Here is a 22850-nt window from a genome sequence, read left to right on the forward strand (position 1 = left end):
TTTAAAGAATTAGCAACTGTTCCATGTTCATGGATTTCAGCTGGCATTAAGTCTCTTTCATTACATACCAGGCAGGCCCTAACTACAGGATCACATCATGCCACACCAAGGTGATGGTCTCTTTTCAGGTGACCTTGCTCCTCCAAGACATCACAGGGGCTTCTAGACCGGTGGTGGAGCTTCTCTGATATGCCCTTGAGAGTCTTCTCTATATACCTTTCTGTCTTCCTCAGCTCTTCCAGGTCTGCCTCTCTAGCCTCCAGGGATTGGAATTGTTCTCTGAGAGCCAGGAGTTCTTTGCATCAAGTACCTACATACAACCTCTCACTAGCAGGTAGATAATCATACATATGGTACAAAAAACTGGATAGCCTTCATCTCACTGCTGGACTGTGTCTTAGTGTTATAGAGATGTTAATTATTTAAGGTTGCTAAGGGAATAGGGATAATTAATCTCATGTAAAGTCCTTTAAATTTATTTGCTATATTTTATGCTAGGTTGGCAATAACCTGCAAAGGGACAACAGTTAATCTGTTTATTAGTGCTGAGTTACTGGTTAAATGCCGCCATTCAGCTACATGTGCCTCAATGAAACCTTAGATCTGCTAGCAAAGGCCTCTTAATGATTCCCTCAGTTCGATCAACCCACCTTACCCAAGATAGAGCAAGAGCTATCTCTCTAGCCGGTCCTAAAATTTGGATTACGTCTACAATCTGACTTAAAATTATTTAGAAAAAATGTAAAAGCATGGCTCTTCACCAAGGCTTATCAGGACACAGATTAATCTCCTGTTGAAGCACTCACGCTTAGCTGAGAACTTTTGGTGTATTGGTATGTTCTAACTGTAAGGCATATTCTTCAATTCTTCCTTGAAGAACTTTTTGATATGTGAATCAGGATGCAGTGGTTTGTTCTATCTATGAGGCCTATTTTTATCTTTTTTACTTATCTTCTACTATTTCTTATTGCAATGAAGTAAATTGTAATTCCTAACCTTTTACCTTTATTTTACTTTGAATCAATTTGTAATTATGTAAACCGTTTTGATGGTATTTCCGAACGACGGTATAAAAAACTAATAAATAAATAAATACCAACTCCGATACTCAAGAACCACAAACCAGACCTTGGTTTTCAGGCTATTCATAATGAATATGCATGAATAAATTTGCATGTGCTATCTCCATTGTATGCATATCTATCTCATGCATATTCATTGTGGACATCCTAAGAAACCAGGCCTGTTCGTGGCTCTTGAGGGCCACAGTTGGCCACTCCTGTTTTATAGGGCAGAATGTCGGGGGAAAATAGGACCACGCAGTAGCTGCACTCACACTAATTCTTTAATGCAGAAAACCAAAGCAAAAACAAACAGATATTTTCTGACATGGCTGCAGGAGGCAATAACCAAAGTAGATAAGGTGTAGATTCTCTCACCCAGAGGAAGAGTCCTGGAGCAGCTAGCAGTTCTTCTGGTGCTGCAATAACTCAAGCCCACTGCAAATCCTCAAGACACATTGTAAGCTCAATTAAAAAATAAGAGGGAATCCTAGAGGAATCATAATGGAGAGAAAGCACCGATTTTCATGTCTCCAAGTATCCAAGATATTATCTGTTTGCAAGTGACTAGATCTCTCTGTATGATTCTGCTATGGCTTATTCCAGGCCCGCTATTGTGCCTCCTTTTAAGGTCCTCAGAAGGAGTATTCTTATGGAATAATTCTTCTCTTGGAAAAATTAAGCAGCCTTCCAAGGTCCTTAGGCCATTCAGAATTTTTTTGCTGGCCAGCTTTTAAGTATTAGGAAACTATTATGGCTTCTTAAAGCAAATGCTCTCAGCTCGAAACCTTTTTTTGTTTTGGCATGCATCGCATATCCATTAAAGGTGACCCTGGTTCAGATAATCACAGTAAGATACCTTTCGTTCCAGAGCCCGTCGTTTCCTGTATATCAGCATATTTAGTGATCTTGGGGTTTGAGTCAAACTATGCACCTGTTTTGATTTATTGCTTAATTGAATGACAGACTTGAAAAATAAATTCATAACTACTAAACTGTTTTGATTTAGAAGATAAGAATTGAATTTGCTATCCCACTCTTTTACAAGTCATCTGCCGATTTATCTAAATCTATTGTGAAATAATTTAATAGAGATTCAGTCATGCTTCAGCCTATCCCAGGCAGCAGCTGCATAGATTGACTTCATCATTTTTTTTTAGGTGAAAGTAAAACTAAGAGCACTTTGAGAAGCCAGTGTCCATTCTGTTTTCATTTCTTTTTCTGTTGGATCTCAGAGATAGAAGTCAGAGATTTTGAAGCTCCACGCTTCAAAGTTAGATTGAAAGAAAAGATTAGAAATAAAGCTTTAGATTGTAACGGAGACTGCAAAGTGTGCTCTTACAGTCACGGTCACAGTTTCCCAGCTGTGCTGCAAGCAACAGGAGAAACTAATTTCTCTGTTAGAGGGTTACAGTATAACTATATATTAGCAGGTTAAGACTGCACTTTTCTTTTACAGCAGGCATGTGTCACTATCTGCAAAAGCATACAGAGAAAGGCTGATCTTTTTTTTCTTTCAGTGTATGCAGAGTGGCCAACGACTGGCTGTGACAGGAAGCATTTTGTTTTCTTTGCAGTGAATTTTCCAAGCTGTTCCACACATAAAAATAGAACATACATGCATAAGTAGCATGTATGTACATAAAGGTGAAGTTTCGAAATGTTGTTTTGAATAAAAAAAATAGAATGGTAGGGTTGGAATGTCAATGATTACAATATATGATTTGGACCAACATTAACTTAGTGGATTTGAAGTTAATTGAGTGAGTCACTGAATGAGACATCCACCTCCATCTTTACAAATTTCTTTAGAAAAATAATAAAATCACGAAGTGGTGAGGTGAATATAATAAAATACATAGTAAAATAAAAAGAAAAAAATCGGGATCTCATAGACGTACATTTGTGTGAATAAATTGGGATAAAAGGGGTTGAATGTATAGTTTGTATTACAAAGTGGAACAACCCCTTTGAGTGGAGATTTAGACATAAGTGCAATAAAATATAGCATATGCATACGCCAAGTAGCCTCTACCCGCAAATTCCGTATTTTATGAAAATCTAAAATACACGCGGATATTGACTTTTGCGTGTGTAAAAGGGGCAGTGCTGGGACACCAGTTACGCATGTAAGTTGCTATTTTAAAAGGCACACGTACATTTTCCAACTTTACTTGCGTAGTTTTACATCTGTAATTATCTGGGGTAAGTGATATTAAACATGTGTATTGTGTAGTACTGACGGGGTGGGAGGAATGGGTGGACTGGGGGGGGGGGGGATTCAGGCTGAAGCACCAAGAAGGTCTCAATGACCTGGAGAGGGACTGAGCTAACTGGTGGGCTAATAGGGAAACTGCTTAATTTCCTTGACGCGCACATGTTTTAAAATTCGCTGACTTACCCTTGTGAATTGGGACTTACGCGAGTATACTTTCATGTGTAAAATATACACACATATATATTTAAAATTGGTGGGTAAAATAAGTGCATTCAATTCATTGATTAATGTGGTTTTCAATGCATTGCATGTTTTCACATGTAAGCCTACATAAATGTGTACATTGCATGGTAGTATTACTTGTATTTTATAAAACGTGCACCTAACATATGCATGTACACATAAAATATTATAGCAAATACACGCTTGGCCATATACACACATATGCCATAGTGCACAGTTGTTTAAAAGCTATCCTCATATATACTATATTATAAACGGTGAGCATATGTGCGTATTTTCAATTTTGCACGTGCATTTTCCAGGGGAAAAAAGTGGTGGTCTAGAGGTGTTTGGGAGAGGGTTCAGAAGTATGAATGGTATTTTCTATTTTGTAAGAGAAATAGATGTATACATTACCAAACATGTTTCTGCATTTTTACACCTGCTAGTGATATTGGACATGTCTAATGCCTACAGTGTTTGGGTGGGAGTGAATTGCTAGAAGGTCTGGGTGAACTGGTGGAAGTATTGGTGAACTGGTGATTCCAAGTACTCGTACCTATGTTATAAAAACCTGCCTCCGCGTTTTATTCTGTGTATTTATTAGCGCAGTATCACAATTATTTTGCACATAAAATATGTACATGTCTGTTTACATAATGGGTAGAGAGAGTATGCATTTTCTTGCATTGGAAACCTATGCATATACTGACACATACATGCGTACTTTTGGAGCAGAAATGGGCAGTGTTTTATAAACTGTGCAGCTTCCACTGCACAGTTTATAAAATATTAGCATTAATCTCCACACGTCCACTCAGACACATAAATGCTATACTGTGGATAGGTTTGAAATTTGGGCTCCTTGTGTAACAGTCAGTGATATTGTGAAACTGTATTAATTCTTCTGTGTGTGACTCTTGCACTAAGGGGGTCATTTATCAAATTGCGTTAGGGCATTATCGCGGGCGTTAGGGCTCTAATGCCTGCGATAACGCCATAACGCCTGCGATAAGTATGCAAATTTTTAAATTTTTCCCAACTAGGAGGAATTAGGGTGGAGTAAATTAAAATGAGGAGTACTTTGCATTGTGTGCGATAGTGTAACGCACGCTATCGTGGGTTTTAACACCGGAAATAACTGCACCTTTTTTCCTGGCATTATGCCTGTGATAGCTATGTGTGTTACTGCTGAAACTGGATTTGTAATATTTATTGTAAATCCTGTTCGGGCGGGGGGGGGGGGGGGGAAGGGAGAGGGGAGAGGAGGAAGAAAGAGAGAGAGAGAAAGCCTCTGGTGAGACACACATATTAGGCAACTTCTTATACCACAAGAGGGGGCATTCTGAACTATCCTAGCAATTTTCAAAAAGCCATCTACCCATGTTAAGTAGACTTAACACAGGTACACCCTACTGACATTTCAATGCATATACTGTAGCAGTTTTCAAATGCCCACTTACATGGGTAAAGTCCATTTACCTATGTAAATCCTAAAGTTTGTACATGTTTTTGAAAATCAGGCCCTTAGGGTACATAGCAAGTATGGCTTGTGGTATTGATGGCACTTTGTTTTCTGCCATACACTTTACTCTGCCTTGCAGTGTTCATGCCACTGTTGGTGCACTTTGTCCCTCTTATGGTGTCTTGGGCTGTTCATGCCATTATGAATGCCCTTTGCTTCTTTTGGAATGCTGTGGGATGTTCATGCAAGTCTAACAGGGTCATTCATCAAAATGCGTTATGGCGTTAATGCACACGCTAACGCATACGTTAACGCCATCATGCATGTGATAATAATGCTAGCGCCCGGTGCGAATGCAAATTTTTGGAAGGGGTGGGATCAGGGAAGAGTTTGGCCGGGATTTAGGAAAATGAGGGGAAATATCGCACAGTTTTAATGCCAGAAATAACCAAGCCTTTTTTCCTGGCGTTAAGCTGTGCGATATGCCGGAAATGGCCGTAATGCAATTCGCGATCAATTTTTCGAATTGCATTTCAGCAGTTTCTGGGCTTGAGGAGGGGAGGGAGGGAGGGAAGGAGAGAGAGAGAGAGAGAGCGCCTCTGGGGAAGCCCTCACAGTGTGCACCTGTTTATATCTCTATAGGATGCCCATCTAATAGCTCAAGGTGAGATGTTGATGGTGGTTTAGGGTTTAGGGGCCAGTTTCTCATATAGGGTGAGATGTACGAACAGCACAGTACACCTTGGTGAAGATTTGACATCATTTGGAGTGAGGAAAGTCTCACAAAGGTGACATTTATCTCGCCCTAGCTTGATGGTACCCTGCTATAGAGTCCATCAAGCTAGGGTGAGAGAAGCGTTATTGCGGGGTGCGGTAATTCTAAAATTTTCACAAACACACCCCTTTTTCTTATCGCGGGAGTTATCCATGCGTTATTAATGCATTTTGATGAATCTAGGGGTTGGTGTTTTGGGGTGCTGTTGATGCCTGCCAGCAAATTTCATAAAGCTTGGATGGAAAATCCAAAATAGGATGCATTGCTCCCTCCATTAATTTTAATGGAAGCGAATGAGTTTCTGATCCAAACCAAGCAAACCAGGAAACTGAACCAAACCAAAATATTTCTCTGTGTACAGCCTTCAGATAATGAATTAGTCTATAATACAAAATGTAAATAAATTGCTGGTGCATTATCTGATTTCTTAAATATAGAATATAGAGGAACACAGTACCATGTTTATAATCAGAGGGAACACCTTAATTAACATGAAATAAATTCAGTATTTGAAATTCAATCAAACCTGATTTAATGACAGTAAATGCCATTCTGTATGATGTCTGCTAAGACCCTTCACGGGTAATCCAACCATATTGTAAATCTGAGAGTATTCAGACAAAAATATGACCTGTTGATTGATTACAGTAGTGGACCACAATAGTCTGAAAGGGGCATCTCTATTACAAGTTGTATTTTTGCTGGTATTGGCACCTTACATCAGTTCTCCTTTAAACAATTATTTATGGGAGCAATATTGCTTGATGGAGTTTCCTGAAGTTATTGATAACTGGGAGAGAAGGGGAAAAAACTGTCCCAGGCTTTCTCTCACCAATCGCTGTTTGGACTGGCTTGCTTTATTGGGTAATATTTTAAAATAATAATAATAGTACATTGTCAGTACACTGAACATCACTTATATTTAAGCCATTTGTAGAATTTGCTGTGCTCATGACATTTGTTTTAGATGAAAACTGGACCTGCCATGTACTGAACCCAGTATTTCAAAAGCCTACGTAGAGAGGAGTAATTTGCGTTCTGTATAAATTAAACAGAGCTACCAGGAAATGAGCACAGATGCACTAGTATGGACATGCTCATTGTAGCCTGGCTGCATTCATTAGCTTAGTACATTGGCACTTAGAGGACGTAGGAGTCTGGGTTTAAATTGGGACACCGGATTGTTAGGTTGATGTTAAGATGGGTTAGGTGGCTTATTATAGTGCTTTATATCCTGTATTTTACTCTGATGTTATGCTCGTGTACTGGAAAAGGGGAGTTATGGGATTTAAACAATAATGAGCTCATCTTTCAAAACTGTCCATGGTACACCATTTGCACATGCAAGCGGGCACAAGTAGTATTTTATTAACTGTGTAACGGTAGCTGCACAGTTTATGAAATACCACATATTTCTACCCGAAAATACATGCATGTATTTTGTAATGCAGGAACATGCATGATTCCTCTATCCATTTTATAAAATCCTACCCACATTTTACAGGCGTAATAATTATAACAATGTCGGGTGAATTTTCAAAGCCCTGCTCGCGTAAATCCGCCCGGATTTACGCGAGCAGGGCCTTGCGCGCTGGCGCGCCTATTTTCCATAGGCCGCCGGCGAGCACAGAACCCCGGGACGCGCGTAGGTCCCGGGGTTTTCGGAAGGGGGCGTGTCGGGGGCGGGACCCGATGAAAAGGCGTTTCGGGGGCGGGGCGCGGCGCCGGCCCGGGGGCGTGGTCCAGGCCTTCGGACCAGCCCCTGGGTCGGAGCACGGCGCGCCAGCACTCCACTGGCGCGCGTAGATTTACGTCTGCCTCTCGCAGGCATAAATCTACGGACAAAGGTAAGGGGGGGGTTTAGAGAGGGCCGGGGGGTGGATTAGGTAGAGAAAGGGAAGGGAAGGTGAGGGGAGGGCGAAAGAGAGTTCCCTCCGAGGCCGCTCCGTTTTCGGAGCGGCCTCAGAGGGAACGGAGACAGGCTGCGCGGCTCAGCGCGCGCCGGCTGCCCAAAATCAGCAGCCTTGTGTGTGCCGATCCAGGATTTTATAAGATACGTGCGGCTACGCGTGTATCTTATAAAATCCAGCGTACTTTTGTTTGCGCCTGGTGCGCAAACAAAAGTACGCGAACGCGCTTTTTTTAAAAATCTACCCGTGTGCGTAGTAACCCAGAATTAAAATACCAAGGCAGATATTTTATAAAGTACGTGCGTACCCTGCTTCTGAAAAGACTTACTTGTGCACGTACCTGCACTACTTGCACACGCACTTACTTGTGCACTTGCGTACGTACACTGGTTCACCAATACCACCATCAGTTCACCCAGACCCTCCAGCACTTCACTCTGAACCCCCACCAGTTCACCCAGATCTCCCACTGAAAAATAAGAGACAAAGGGCAAGTGCAATTTCAGATCACATGAATCAAGTAGCAGGTGTAACAGTGTATAGACAAGTTTGGTAATGCATTCGCATATACTGCTTGAAAATAGCAGCATGTTCGTGTATTCGTGCACCCTGGAATGCCTGAAATCATCCCTTTTGTTTTCCTGTTAACACTTAATGCACAGCACTGCATGTACGTGTGTACTCTTGAGTTGTGTAAAATGGCATATACTGACATGCGTACTACTGATTCACATATGTAAGAACATAAGAAATTGCCATGCTGGGTCAGACCAAGGGTCCATCAAGCCCAGCATCCTGTTTCCAACAGAGGCCAAACCAGGCCACAAGAACTTGGCAATTACCCAAGCACTAAGAAGATCCCATGCTACTGATGCAATTAATAGCAGTGGCTATTCCCCAAGTAAACTTGTTTAATAGCCATTAATGGACTTCTCCTGCAAGAACTTATCCAAACCTTTTTTGAACCCAGCTACACTAACTGCACTAACCACCTCCTCTGGCAACAAATTCCAGAGCTTTATTGTGCGTTGAGTGAAAAAGAATTTTCTCCGATTAGTCTTAAATGTGCTACTTGCTAACTTCATGGAATGCCCCCTAGTCCTTATTTTATTCGAAAGTGTAAATAACCGATTCACATCTACTCGTTCAAGACCTCTCATGATCTTAAAGACCTCTATCATATCCCCCCTCAGCCATCTCTTCTCCAAGCTGAACAACCCTAACCTCTTCAGCCTTTCCTCATAGGGGAGCTGTTCCATCCCCTTTATCATTTTGGTTGCCCTTCTCTGTACCTTCTCCATTGCAACTATATCTTTTTTGAGATGCGGCGACCAGAATTGTACACAGTATTCAAGGTGCTAGCTTTACATGTGCAACCCACACGTAACTCTTTCAACATTACCTCCTATATAATGTAATGAAACTGGGAGGGAGTGGGGGGCTTGTAGGTTTGTGGTGTGGCCTGTCACCTTCTCTGATGAGGGTAGGAAAGAGGCAAGTCTGTATCAGGGATTTTAATTAATTAATTTATTTATTTAAAGACTTTTATATACCGAAGATCATGTACTAGTACATATCGCTTCGGTTTACAGATAACCAGCATTAGAATTACCATATACATGGTGTACATAGAACAGTAAACAATCAACAGTGCACGGTTAATAAAAATGGTATACATTAAACACAGAAATATTATGAATTAGGCATTGGAATTTTTACAGAGAACAATTAATGAATGGGTATACATTGAACATGAAGTAATATACAAGTGAAACATTAATGTGTATGGTGCATTATAGGTAGTCTGGTACTTTATAGTTAGCAAGGGAATTTAAGTGAAGGCTTTGGTGAAGAGCCAGGTTTTCAGATTCTTCTTGAAATGTATTTTGGTTGTAATTTTTTATTGTTCTGTGATGTAAATGACTTTGGGTTCTCCTCCTTTGGCGAGGAAGAAGGTCTTTATATAAAACGTCAAGTAGAAAAAGGTCAGTTCCTGGGTATTTGGCAAACTTGTGATCATCTTGGAAATCCTTAAAGCGGTCCCCCTGCGACTGCAGTGAACCCCTTAAGAGCAGCCATGCACAAATGTCCTCACGTACCTGCTGCATCAGATTGGTTCATGTTGGCTATGAAGTCAGAACACAAACCAGCTAGAGAACCGCACTAGGCTGAGGTTATTTATAACACCTAGCTCCCACCCAGAAGTTAAGAAACACTGCAAAGGATCTGATTTAAAAATGTCATCCGTAATAGCATAAAGGCAAGCTTGTGAATAATACAGGAGATGGATTACCGCTTGTTGTTGCATGGCTTTTGAAACATTATATAATCTGCGGTGCATTTCTGTCAAATAGACAATCTTCTTGCGCTCCTGCAGGCAAACGTTAAAGACCGAACCATGAATAACTAGGATTTTTTTTTGTTTGTTTGTTTTTACTTGTGTGTTATGCAGTCAGCCGCTGAATATGTGAAGACCCACCTGCCAGAAATTCTGAAGCATCATCTTCAAAATTATGAAAAGGACAAAGAAAACAGTGTGTTATCCTACCAGTCCATCCTGGAACAACAGATTCTGTCCATTGACCGGGAAATGCTGGAAAAACTCACTGTGACCTACGATGAAGCAGGTATGCTTTTTATTATTATTATTACTATTTGTGTGTGACGGGGTGGGGGGTGGGAGCAGGACAGCTTTCACTGAATTTAGAATTCAGCAAAATTACAATTTGGCAGAGAAGAACTATTAAATAAATAAATACTAAAAATGGAAACTGATTACTTACATGAAGATGGAAACCTGAAAATGAAGTCCAAAAGAGGAGAACCCGAAAGGCTGTTATTTAATTTCAAATAGTTTAAAAAGTATTTAAGAGTTAATTGACCCATTATCATATAACTGACAATGACTAATGGGTGCTGTGTGGGTTAAGCTGAGGTCCCCGTAGTTAAAGGGAAAGGAAAGTTAAATTAGCTAGATCAGCCTGCAGCAAATGATGTAAAGTGTTAGCTCGAGATGAAACAACATTAAACTAACATTTTATAGAGAGTTTGGCAGAATATCTTATTAGATAAAGGTATCACACCGCTTGGTGAGCAGCTGTGATGAACTAAATGTGTGAGCAGTGATACCAGTGAGGTCAAATATTCAAAGACATTTAGCCAGATGACTCCCAAATTGTTTGGCTATATGCCGAGTTTTCAATATCCCCAGTACTTAACCAGCTAAAATTTAGCCATCTAAATAATGGATATGTCAGGGGCATTCCAAAATACGGATGGGTTACCCAGGAAGCCTATTTGGCTAACTCATATATTAGGAGTTATTTGAATAAAATTTGAGACTAACTCTAGCTGTCCCCTGGAATAGGTCTAACGTTCAGAGCTGTAGCATGCCTGAGGCCATTATGGCCACGGTCATAGGTGCTGCTAACGAAAGGCGCCATAGCGCCATCATGTGGGGGCCTGTGCTTGTGTGTATGCATATGAGAGCCAGAGAGCATGTTCGTGTGTGTGTGTGTGTGAGAACCAGAAACCTGTGAGTGAGGAAGAGAGAGATTACGTGTGTGAAACAGAGCTTGTGTGTGTATGTGTGAGAAAGAGAAGGGGGTATGAATGAGAGTCTGTGTGTGAGGCTGTGTAATTTCCACTTACTAAGGCCCCACACTATTGATTTCGGCGGGGCCACGCTGCGTTGGAGGAGGAGGAGGTGTACGCCCTGCCCTGCCGGAAGGAGCCCAAAGTCAGCTAGGTCAGCCCCCGTGTCCAGAAGTTGATCCCTTGGCTGTGGGAGCTGAAGAAGGAGACTGCTGCGGTCTGCTGCTTCAGTAGTGAGAGAGAGAGAGAGAGAGAGAGAGCATGTGTATGGGAGAGTGAGAGAGAGAACATGTGTGTGGGGACAGAGAGAGCATGTGTGTGTATATCTGGGAGACAGACCATATGTGTGGTAGAGAGAGCATGTGTGTGGGAAGCAGCCTGTGTGTATGTCTTGGAGACAGACAGCATGTGTGTGTGGAAGAAAGAGTGTGTATGTGGGAGAGAGAGAGCATGTGTATATGTGTGTGAGAGTGAGAGAGAGCATGGGTGTGAGAGAATGAGAGAGCATGCGTGTGTGGGAGACTTACCCCTCTTCCTCTCTGCCTGCTAATCCATGGCAATTTTAGGGCATCTGGAAATCAAACGTTCCCAGGTATGGATAATCAGGGATTTTTAAAAATCCTTATTAGTTTTAATTATTGGGTATCATTTGATATGTTATTTTAAATATTTTATTGGAATTTGGAAACAATTTTATGTGTTTAAATTATTGAATATTATTCTATTCATCCGTTTTGATTATTTTTTTTATTGATATGGTTTTACTAATTTTATTGTTTTATGAGGAATGGTAATGCTTCTGTTTTTCCATTGTTGCAGAACATATAGAATTTGGCTTGTTGCCGTTTCCAATTCAGTTTTTGTCTGTACATTTCTGTTTATACTTTATGGTCTCTTTATTCTGTATTTGAAGGTCTATCTGTATTTTGCATGTGCCACTGAAGTGAGGTATTCCAACAGTATATCGTTTTTATATAGGAATCTATATAGCAGCTTGGCTTGTTCTGTTTCCCTAATAGGGAGTGTATTGGTGTTATAGGGGTGGTGTAATATTTGTAGTGTTAACTTTCATAAGTAGAGCTGTTGCTGTTTGAATGCTGACAGTTAGTGTTGTTTTGCTATAGAAAGTTTATTTCACCATAATTCTGTTTTCTTGTGGCTCTCTGAGAGTCACACCCATGCCCAAGACGCATTACAATAGGCTTAATACCATATGAGTTCTAAGAGTCTCTTGCTTTTTTGCTGGATTTTCTGGTTGGCACCACAGCAGTGCATGTAAATATAATATACATATTTGTAAGTGATATTTTTACCTCAGAAGACTGTGCTTTGAATGTCCTTTTTCATGTAAAATCTGTTATTATAAATGCATAATTTTTAATTGTATGTGAGGAGGGTGTGATGGGATGGGGGGGGGGTGCAAGGCTGTAAGGTTTTCCTAGGACACCTAATACCCTTGCACCAGCCGTGGGCATTAACGTACAAACATTTAAGAGTCTCCCAACTCCTGGTGTCATATGTTGTCAGGTGTTGTGTAATGGGTGAGGGCCCAGTTTCTCTCTTGGCCATAGGCGTCACATTGCCTGGTTAGGGCTCTGCTAAAGTTATCTGGGTCTGCTGGGCAAACTTCCCACCCTCTCCAAGGTAAAGCAAAATTGTAAATGTAATATGCCCTGCTCTCCCTCCTTCTCTCTTCCCACCCACCTAGTACTTTTGAATCCCCTTTTCTACCAGGATCAGGGCGCTCATAAACATTACAGCTCTTGAACCAAATTGTATGACTGAGGAAATGAAAGCGGGGTTATTAATGTGGAAGCTAGGACGAGAGAAGTCCCAACAGGCCATTATGGAAAATTATCAAGGGGAAGGATGCCAGCGGAGAGAAATTAATTTATTCCAAGGAAGGTATAAAAAATAGACTGCAGTGAATTATTTCAAGAAAGACTATATCCCAACCAATAAGACCTCATGTAAAAAAAAAAAAAGAACATAGATAGACCATAAGAACATAAGATTTGCCATACTGGGTCAAACCAAGAGTCCATCAAGCCCAGCATCCTGTTTCCAACAGTGGCCAATCCAGGCTACAAGTACCTGGCAAGTACCCAAAAACTAAGAAGATCCCATGCTACTGATGCCAGTAATAGCAGTGGCTATTCCCTAAGTAAACTTGATTAATAGCAGTTAATGGACTTCTCCTCCAAGAACTTATCCAAACTTTTTTTTAAACCCAGCTACACTAACTGCACTAACCACATCCTCTGACAACAAATTCCAGAGCTTAATTGTGCATTGAGTGAAAAAGAATTTTCTCCAATTTGTTTTAAATGTGCTACTTGTTAACTTAATGGGGTGCCTCCTAGTTCTTCTATTATATGAAAGAGTAAATAACCAAGTCTCATCTACCTGTTCTAGTCCTGTCATGATTTTATAGATTTCTATTATATCCCCTCTCAGCCATCTCTTCTCCATCATGTAACTAACATCATGTAACTACAGCATGGATTATTTTTCTCTATACGCATCACCTTGCACTTGTCTGGATGGGTTATCCAGGAAACCTTTATGTTTCCAATAGTTAATTAATATCTACTAACACTGATTATTATTATTATATAAAAGACAAAATGGAAAAATATATATATGAATGAAAAAGACTCATCACTGCAAAAATGTGTTCCTGTTATAAGGAACAAATATTTTGAAAATAATCATATTGGATCAAAAACCACTATAAGGTGAATTTTAAAAGCCCGGCACACGCCCAAACTGGGAGATACACGAAAATGTTGAGCCGGCGCAGGCCAAGCAGATTTTAAAAGCTGCCCAGCCATGCCTGTGTCTCCCGCTGCACGCACAAAATTCATTTACTAAAAAAGGGGCGAAGTGGGGGCATGGTTTGGGCGGAGCCTGGGCATTCCTGGATTTCTCCATGACACCAGGGTATAAATACTTACGTCCACGAGAATGAAAAAGGGGCGTGGTGTGGGGGGAGGGGGCAAGAGTATTCTGGGGTGGGACCAAGAGACGTGCATGCAAATACTAACATGCCTGGGCGCGTGCCCAGATCTAGTGCCGCGAACCTTTACTTCTGCTATGGAGGAAGTGTAAGTTTAAGAAAAAGAATCCATTCCTGAGGGGTTTAAAGGGTCCGGGGTAACTGGGGACAGTGCAGACTATTAAACCAGAGGGGTTTGGAGGACCTAGCTTTACACTGGGTGAACTGGTAGACGAACTGGTGAAACTGGTCTTAGCGTGGATGTGCGCCGGTTATACAATTCCCTGACTTGAGTGGCTGAAACCCAATTTGCACCATTGGGTGCGCCTTCTTGCAAAATTAGACACGCCCATTCACGCACCAAGGCTATTGTGTAAAGTACATGCGTACGTTTAAAATCACTGCGTCCCCGGGCGCATGCCGACGCACACGTGTCAGAGTGTACCCACTCGCCCCTTTGAAAGTTACCATCCCAGTGTGCATCCAGTTTTCAAATCAGGGAGGATAACTTTAAAATATACGCCAGCACACCCATATATGCAACTATATGGGCACGCACACACATGCTCATAGACAGTATTTTATATTGTGTGCCGAAATGTATGCACATTACTTAAAATGCACTTAAATCTACTCAACAACATGTTTGCTTATTAGAAAATATACTGCATACATTTTAAACATAGAGGCATAATGTAAACACATTAGTAATGAATTAGGGACCCTAATTCATTACTAATGTATTTACATTTAGTCAAAGAAAGTTTAAGAAGAGATATAGCATTTACAACAAAGAGAGCATGATACCACATTTCTGGTTAATGTTCATATAAATCATGGGCTCACACATAAAGAGATATTTCTTATATTTAGACTTCAATTACCCAAATATTGACTGGGTAAATGTATCATCAGTACATGCTAGAGATATAAACTTCCTGGATGGAATAAATGACATTTTTATGGAGCAATTGGTTCAGGAACTGACAAGAGAGGGAGCAATTTTAGATCTAATTCTCAGTGGAGCACAGGATTTGGTGAGAGAAGTAACGGTGGTGGGGGCCGCTTGGCAATAGTGATCATAATATGATCAAATTTGAATTAATGACTGGAAGGGGGACAGTAAGTGTTGTGTTCCGCACCCGTGGCCGTCCACGGGCATGGCCCCCTACCTCCACCACGGCGGCGACCCGCCGTGGCAACTCCTGAAACGCTCCCCGGGGCCGGTGCCCATCACCCCGGGGATGGTCCGCGGTTTGGCCGCCCGCTGGGGAGCCGTCCCTGCTCCTCCCTCGCGGAGTTCTGCTGGCTTGCCTCCTTGGAGGAAATCCAAGATGGCTGCCGCCATCTTTAGGAGCGAGGCCGTGCCCCCCTGCTGGATTTAAAGGGACCTTATCCCTTTAATGATACTCACCTGCTTCCAATGATCCAGAGCAGAGGAAGTATATAAGGAGACTTCCTCTGACCATTCCTCGACTTGGCAACATCCTCCAACGCTGTCTAGTCTGCTTGCTTCGGTGAGTTCCTTGTGCTCGGACTGGTTCCTGTTTTGTCTTGGTGTTCCTGGTTCCTGACTTCGGATTGGCTTACGGTGATTCTCTGGTACACAACTTCGGACTGGTGAACGTCGACCCACTGGCACTTGACCTAGGACTCCTTCATGACCACCGTCTCTAAGTCCCAGTAGTCGGGTCCCTACGGGCTCCTCCCGGGGGGACCGCAGACCACCAGTGGTGAAGACTGTTCATCCGCTCATCTCCTTGTTCGTCTCCACAGTAGCTTCTGTCTTCAGTGCCGAGGGTCAGCTGCTCTCCTCCTCTGACCTGCCTCGCCACCCGACGAGAGAACCTACGGATCCTCCGCAAGGTGTACACCCCTCGTCGGCCCAAGGGTCCACAAGCCTGAGCATAACAGTAAGCAAATCCACGGCTCTCGTGCTAAACTTTCAAAAGGGAAACTTTGATAAAATGAGAAAAATTGTTAGAAAAAAAGTGTGCAAGAGGCGTGGTCATTGTTAAAAAATACCATCCTAGAAGGGCAGTCCAAATGTATTTCACACATTAAAAAAGGTGGAAAGAAGGCAAAACGATTACTGGCATGGTTAAAAGGGGAGGTGAAAGAAGCTATTTTAGCTAAAAGATCTTCATTCAAAAATTGGAAGAAGGATCCAACAGAAGAAAATAGGATAATGCATAAGCGTTGGCAAATTAAATGTAAGACATTGATAAGACAGGCTAAGAGAGAATTTGAAAAGAAGTTGGCCGTAGAGGCAAAAACTCACAGTAAAAACTTTTTAAAATATATCCAAAGCAGAAAGCCTGTGAGGGAGTCAGTTGGACCATTAGATAATCGAGGGGTTAAAGGGGCACTTAGAGAAGATAAGGCCATCGCGGAAAGATTAAATGATTTCTTTGCTTCTGTGTTTACTGAAGAGGATGTTGGGGAGGTACCCATACTGGAGAAGGTTTTCATGGGTAATGATTCAGATGGACTGAACCAAATCACAGTGAACCTAGAAGATGTGGTAGGCCTGATTGACAAACTGAAGAGTACTAAATCACCTGGACTGGATGGTATTCACCCCAGAGTTCTGAAATAACTCAAAAATGAAATTTCAGACCTATTAGTAAAAATTTGTAACCTATAATTAAAATCATCCATTGTACCTGAAGACTGGAGGATAGCTAATGTAACCCTAATATTTAAAAAGGGCTCCAGGGGCGATCTGAGAAACTACAGACCGGTTAGCCTGACTTCAGTGCCAGGAAAAATAGTGGAAAGTGTTCTAAACATCAAAATCACAGAACATATAGATAGACATGGTTTAATGGAACAAAGTCAGCATGGCTTTATCCAAGGCAAGTCTTGCCTCACAAATCTGCTTAAGAACTTTATAATTTATTTAAAGATCTTGATATGCTCTGTCATGGCTAAAATAAAAATAATTTACTCGTGGACCTCTAGGCTTAATTAAGTTAGATCACTTTTCCTGATTATAGGTAGTGAGGTTGCTGCTAAAAAAAAATATGCTGAGACTTGTTTTGAGATTTGTGTTGTGAGTGGATGGGTGCTCAAGAGCGTGAGCCCCTGTGCCGCGACATGACTGACACAACCCTGGGGCTAGCAGATGAGTGCATCCAGGCACGGTCTGGCTGAAACAGGAAACTCTCTTGACTTATAACTGGAACACTTGGATGTCCAACACGCTCCAGGAACTGAGAGCCAGCAACCCATGCTGGTTTCTGTGGTAGCCCTCCAACCACTCTGAAAGCCTGCTTCGGAGCGGTTTGAGTGTGAGGACAGATGGAGGCAGAGAACTTCAAGGTGACTCTGGAGACGTGGACAAGATGCTGGATACTTGGACGTCACACTGAAGACTTGGACGTGGCTTGAAACAGGAACATAGTTCGTAGGAACAAGACAAGGGCTCAGGACTTGGAACAGGCCAATGGCTAGAACAAGAACTCCGGAGACCAGAGACAGGACTCAGGAACTCGTAACTCAGAACTTGGATTTAGGACTCAGACTTTGGACTCAGGAATTCGGAACTCAGACTCAGGAACTCAGACTTGGAACTTGGAAGAGACTCCGAAGACTTGAACCAATGGCAAAGACCTGGACAGGACTCTGAAGACTTAGACTGAAGACCTGGACACAGGAACAAAAACTTGGACTGGACGTAGGATGCAGGACGAAGACTTGGACTGAAGACTTGGATGCAGAAACCAGGAGACCAGGAACAGAAGACTAAGAGAAACAGGAGACCTTGAAGGACCAGTAACCATAGGACATCCTTGTGAAGGCCTGGAGCAGTGGAGGGCCACAGAGCTTTTCCTGCTTGGTCCCTCTAAATTCCAAACAGAGGCGTGCGTGTAGGAGGACAGCACACTGTGTAGGGGATCTCCAGTGGCGTTTCAGGCTGCACAGGAAGCAAGAGCGGCATCAGCAGCATCTCACCGCTGCTTGGCACACATGGCGTCGGGGATAGCGGTTTTCCAGCTGTGCGAGAAGGCAAAAGTGGCAGCTCCAACCACAGAAGGCCTGCTCCTCCTGGGTAGATGAATCAACCAGTCATAGGGCAATATTTTATGGAACAACAATAGATTTCAGTGATGCTTACTATCTTAATACCAATTCATATCTCATAATCAGGAATTCATTATCTAAAAAAGAATTCTATTTATTGTGAAATCCAAAAACACATTATCACATTTTGAGTGTTACAGCTTATCTCCACACACCAGGTCTCATTCAGGGTTATCGAATTGTGATAAATGTGATATAATCTTCCAATTAATTACAAAAATGCTAGCCATTCAATATCTTGAATCAGACCCTGTGGTTGAAGGTTTCGCCAGTTAAAAATGTATGTTTGTTCACAAGTTAGAGGCTTACAATGAACCATGTTCATTGTAAGCCTCTAACTTGAAGCGATATTTACTGTTCATTGTAAACCGGGGTGATATGTATATTATACAGGAACCTCCGGTATATAAATCCTTTAAATAAATAAATAAATAAATAAATCTCCTCTCTTCAAACACAACGACCCAGCTTACCAAAAATTTTAGATCTTCTGCTGAATGACTGATTGCTAACCAGTGGACTACTAGTAGAGCTTCTTCTTTCCTGTTTCTAATACAATATCTTTGTTCCACTGTTCACGTTTTCATTTGCCGTTTTGTGTGTCCTATAAATAGTGTTTTTACATGGTCACACAATAAATTAAATAACCTGCACTGTACTGCAATCAAAATAAGCAGGCAAAGTATAACAGAAGTGTAACTGAGGATGATCAAGAGTCTGAATCTGTAAACCATGTTGACGCACTGAATAAGAACCACATTGATATTTGCCCTTTAGGTGCTTCAGATAAAACAAGATCTTTTATATAAAATCTGACTGTATTAGCTGATCACATAGATATTTGCCTTTCTTAAATTTCTAATATTGGTAATTCCTGAAACACCGAATGTGCTGTCAGAATATTCCAGTGATGGATTAAAATATTTTTAATGGCGATAGCCTGGGAGGAACATGATAAAGCAGTAATCAAGCGCTGCGTACTAAGAGGAATTCTAAAAGCCCGCGTTGCATGGGAAAAATCGGGAGATGCGCGCGCCAACCTGATTTTAAAAGCTGCCCAGATGCGCACATTTCTCTGCAGCGCCCGCATCTCAAAAGTTTTCAAAAAGGGGTGTGGTCTGGGCGGGACATGGACATTTCAGGGCGTGGCCAAGAGATGTGCGCGTAAATGCGCCCAAATCCTCTGCCGTGAAAGTTTACTTCTGCTAGGGACACAGTGTAGGTTTAAAAATAAAAAGAAAGAGCCATTTTTCAGAGGTCTAAAGGATCTGGGGTAACTGGGGGGAGTGAAGACTATCAAGCCAGGGGGGCTTTTAGTACCTAGCTGTTAACTGGGTGAACTGGTAGACAAACTGGTGAAACTGGCAATGGCGTGGACACGCACCCCTTCTAAAATTCCCCGACTCACGCGATAGAAGCGAGATTTACACGGATAGGCACATGCTCACTTAAAACTGGGCACACCTATACATGCAGTCAGGCTATTTTATGATATGTGTACATATACGCATACACGTGATAAAATGGCCAAGTATCTGGGCGCACATAGGCACATCCCAAAGAGCACCCACGCTCCAGTTTGAAAGTTACCACCCCTGCTTGCTACTTGTTTGTAACAACAAAGATCTATTTGTAAATAAAGCTCATTTAAACTCTTTTGTAATCACAGATTTTATATGACCTTATTCATTAAATCATGACATCATAAGAATTGCTTGTGCCTTATATTCTTGTTCCGTCAAACATAATCTTCGCAAACATAAAAGCTTTCCCACAAGAATGTTATCCTTTAACTTTCGAGGATGATGACTTGTGTACTGCACTAATGCATTTCTATCCATAGGGGTTTTTTATATATAGTTGTGCACATACCATGTGCTGTTGTACCTTTTCTGGACATTGGGGTAAGTATGTTTTCAGAGCTACTCTGAAAAATGAATTGAGGATGTGGCTCTTTGGTATTGATCCATTTAGAAAAATCCTTAAACAGTTGTTCCATAGTTGGCCCAGATGAAAAATACATCACCAATAAAACAGAGCCCACCTTACCTTAACCTGGATCCCACGTCGGGGATGGGTGCACCATCGCACCTGTCCCAATGGGCACCATTTTGGAAAATAGCACCAGCCTGACCTTGCTCCAACCATGTGACTGGGGTAAAGTCCGGGGATCAGACCCAGTCACATGGCTAGGGAAAGGTCAGGTCTGCGCCATTTTGGAAAATGACACCGACCAGGATGGGTGCGAGGGTGCATCCGCCCCCGACACAGGATCCAGGGTAAAGTGGGCTCTGGAGGGGGTGGGGGGAGGAGAGGGTTCAAGGGGGTGGGGTGCTGGCCCTTTTTGGGGGGGTATTGTTGATGTATCGGAAGGGCTGGGGGCAGGAGATGGTGGTGTTGATGCGTCAAGAGGGGCCGGGGTGGGGGTTAGGAGTATTGAGCTGCGTGTGCTTTGGGGGGGTGGGGGTGGGGAGCTTAGGATTGGGGGCCTGTACCACCAAGTGCATTATTGGAACTTATTTTTAAATTTTGGGGGAGTTGGGGGCCACCTCGACCGGCGGCCCCAGATTGAAACGGGCGTCAACACTGATTCCTGCTCAACCTCCCTGTTTGGCCTTGTTTTTATTTTTTTTACAGGTGCTTTAAATGTTTGGGAGCCTCGGTGTCCATGTTAGGGTCCCAGGCCTCCCACCGCACATCTAGCACTTCCCTAGGAGGAGGGGTTATTTTATCATGGCTGCCACGATAAAATATTTGCACCAGATTGCTTATTAACGACCGTCATTGTAATAGGGGAGGGTATCTGGTTGGGGAGATGCAAAATATCACGTATACCATGTGATCTACACAACATAAAGCACGTTGGAGCCCTAACACAGCTTGATGAATGACCCAGTAAATGTTACCGTTTGGATGGAAAGTTAATAAGATCAAAGTTTTCCAGTTATTATGTCCCTGAAAATAAACACATTATGGGTGAAACAGAGGTCCTTTCTCGAGGCTTGTTGTTGCTCAGCTCTTAAAAACGAGGAGCTTGATATTATGTATTTATGCCAGCAGGAGTTGGAGCCATGTTCTTTAAACAGAAATATTTTGGGGGGCAATGACGCTGGTTAAGATAGAGTGAGATAGTTCAACAATAAGGTCTGAAAATTGGATGCACATTGTAAATTTAAAGTAGTTTTGCACGTAGAGTGTTGCTTGACCCAATATGATTATTTTCAAAAGAGCTGTCACAGCAGGAACAATGTTTTGGAATGACTGGGTCTTTTTCACTCATATATTTTTTTTTCTATTTTGTCTTGTTGTAATAATAATCAGTGTTGGTAGATATTAGTTAACTATTGTAATAGGAAAGGTCTATCCCTGTTCTATTTTTTGACATAGGCCATTAATTTATGCAACATGAATGCTTAATTTAGGAAGTCTTACACAACTGCCGACTTGATAGACATTAGCTTAAACAGATTAAATTAAACTGAAATAGAAGACTTAGAGAAAGAAATTGAATTAGATGAGATTCGTAATGCAATTAAGCCTGTGAATACAAGAAAATGGGACCTGGCAGTTTTTGTCAGAACTTCAGGAGGTATTTTAAAAATACTATTCCCCCCTTCCACACACCCCCTCACCATATTAAAATAATTGAATCATATTTTAGAAATGGGGAGTCTCTCTGCCCTGTAATCTCGGTTTGAAAACTCCTCAGCTTTATGGTTAATTCCTTATAGAGTTTGCCACTAACATTGTCCAACAGGTTTTTTTTTCTATTGTTATTTAGTAGCGCTACTCTTTGGGGAAAAATAATCAGTGGCAATTTTCTGCTGGGTCACTAACCTGGAAACCTTTTGAATAGTGGCAAACTCATAAGAACATAAGAAATGCTATGGTGAGTTAAAGCAAGCTCCATTGAGCCCAGCATCCTGCCACTGACAGTGGCCAATCTAGGATGCAAGTACCTGATCAATATCATAAATTAGATCCAATTCCAGTTTACGTCCTCCCAGGAATAGCAATAGCTTGCCTTAGTCTAGCTGGCTAATATTTATTTATTTGTGAGGTTTTATACGCCGACATTCGTGTGGAACATCATGCCGGTTTACAATTAACAATAAAGTTGGAGAAATTACAATGAACAGGGAAGGGGAGAAGGCTAGAAAAAAGTGAAAGGTGGGCTAAGAGTGGGCTAAGAATTTTAGCCCACTCTTCGATACAGAACTATTTCATCTCTGTGATATCTGGGGGCTTCCTTCATAAACAGCTCACTTAGAGGTGAATTTTAAGATTTTTATTTTTATTTATTTTTAAGCATTTTATATACCGAGATACGTTGGGAACATCATCTCGGTTTACAGGTAACTCAACATAGCAACAGGCTTCACAGAGGAACAGTCAAAGATAAAATAGGGTATAAACAAGAAACCGTTCAGATAAAATAAATAATAAAATAATATAAAAATAAAATAAAATAAAAAAGATCTGCGCGCGTGCGCACATGTGCGCGCGATTGCCAGCGCGCAT

General features: G+C 41.7%; 1 protein-coding gene across 1 annotated transcript in view; it reads left to right on the forward strand.

Annotated features, from left to right (window-relative positions):
* Positions 1-22850, forward strand: part of PPM1L (protein phosphatase, Mg2+/Mn2+ dependent 1L) — a 280498-nt gene that overhangs the window by 180631 nt on the left and 77017 nt on the right. The window contains exon 2 of the mRNA XM_029616568.1: positions 10104-10278. Coding sequence (XP_029472428.1) covers positions 10104-10278 — 175 coding nt within the window. The remainder of the gene's footprint in view (positions 1-10103; positions 10279-22850) is intronic.

Source organism: Rhinatrema bivittatum, chromosome 9 (genome assembly GCF_901001135.1).
Source record: "Rhinatrema bivittatum chromosome 9, aRhiBiv1.1, whole genome shotgun sequence".
Classification (NCBI taxonomy): Eukaryota; Metazoa; Chordata; class Amphibia; order Gymnophiona; family Rhinatrematidae; genus Rhinatrema; species Rhinatrema bivittatum.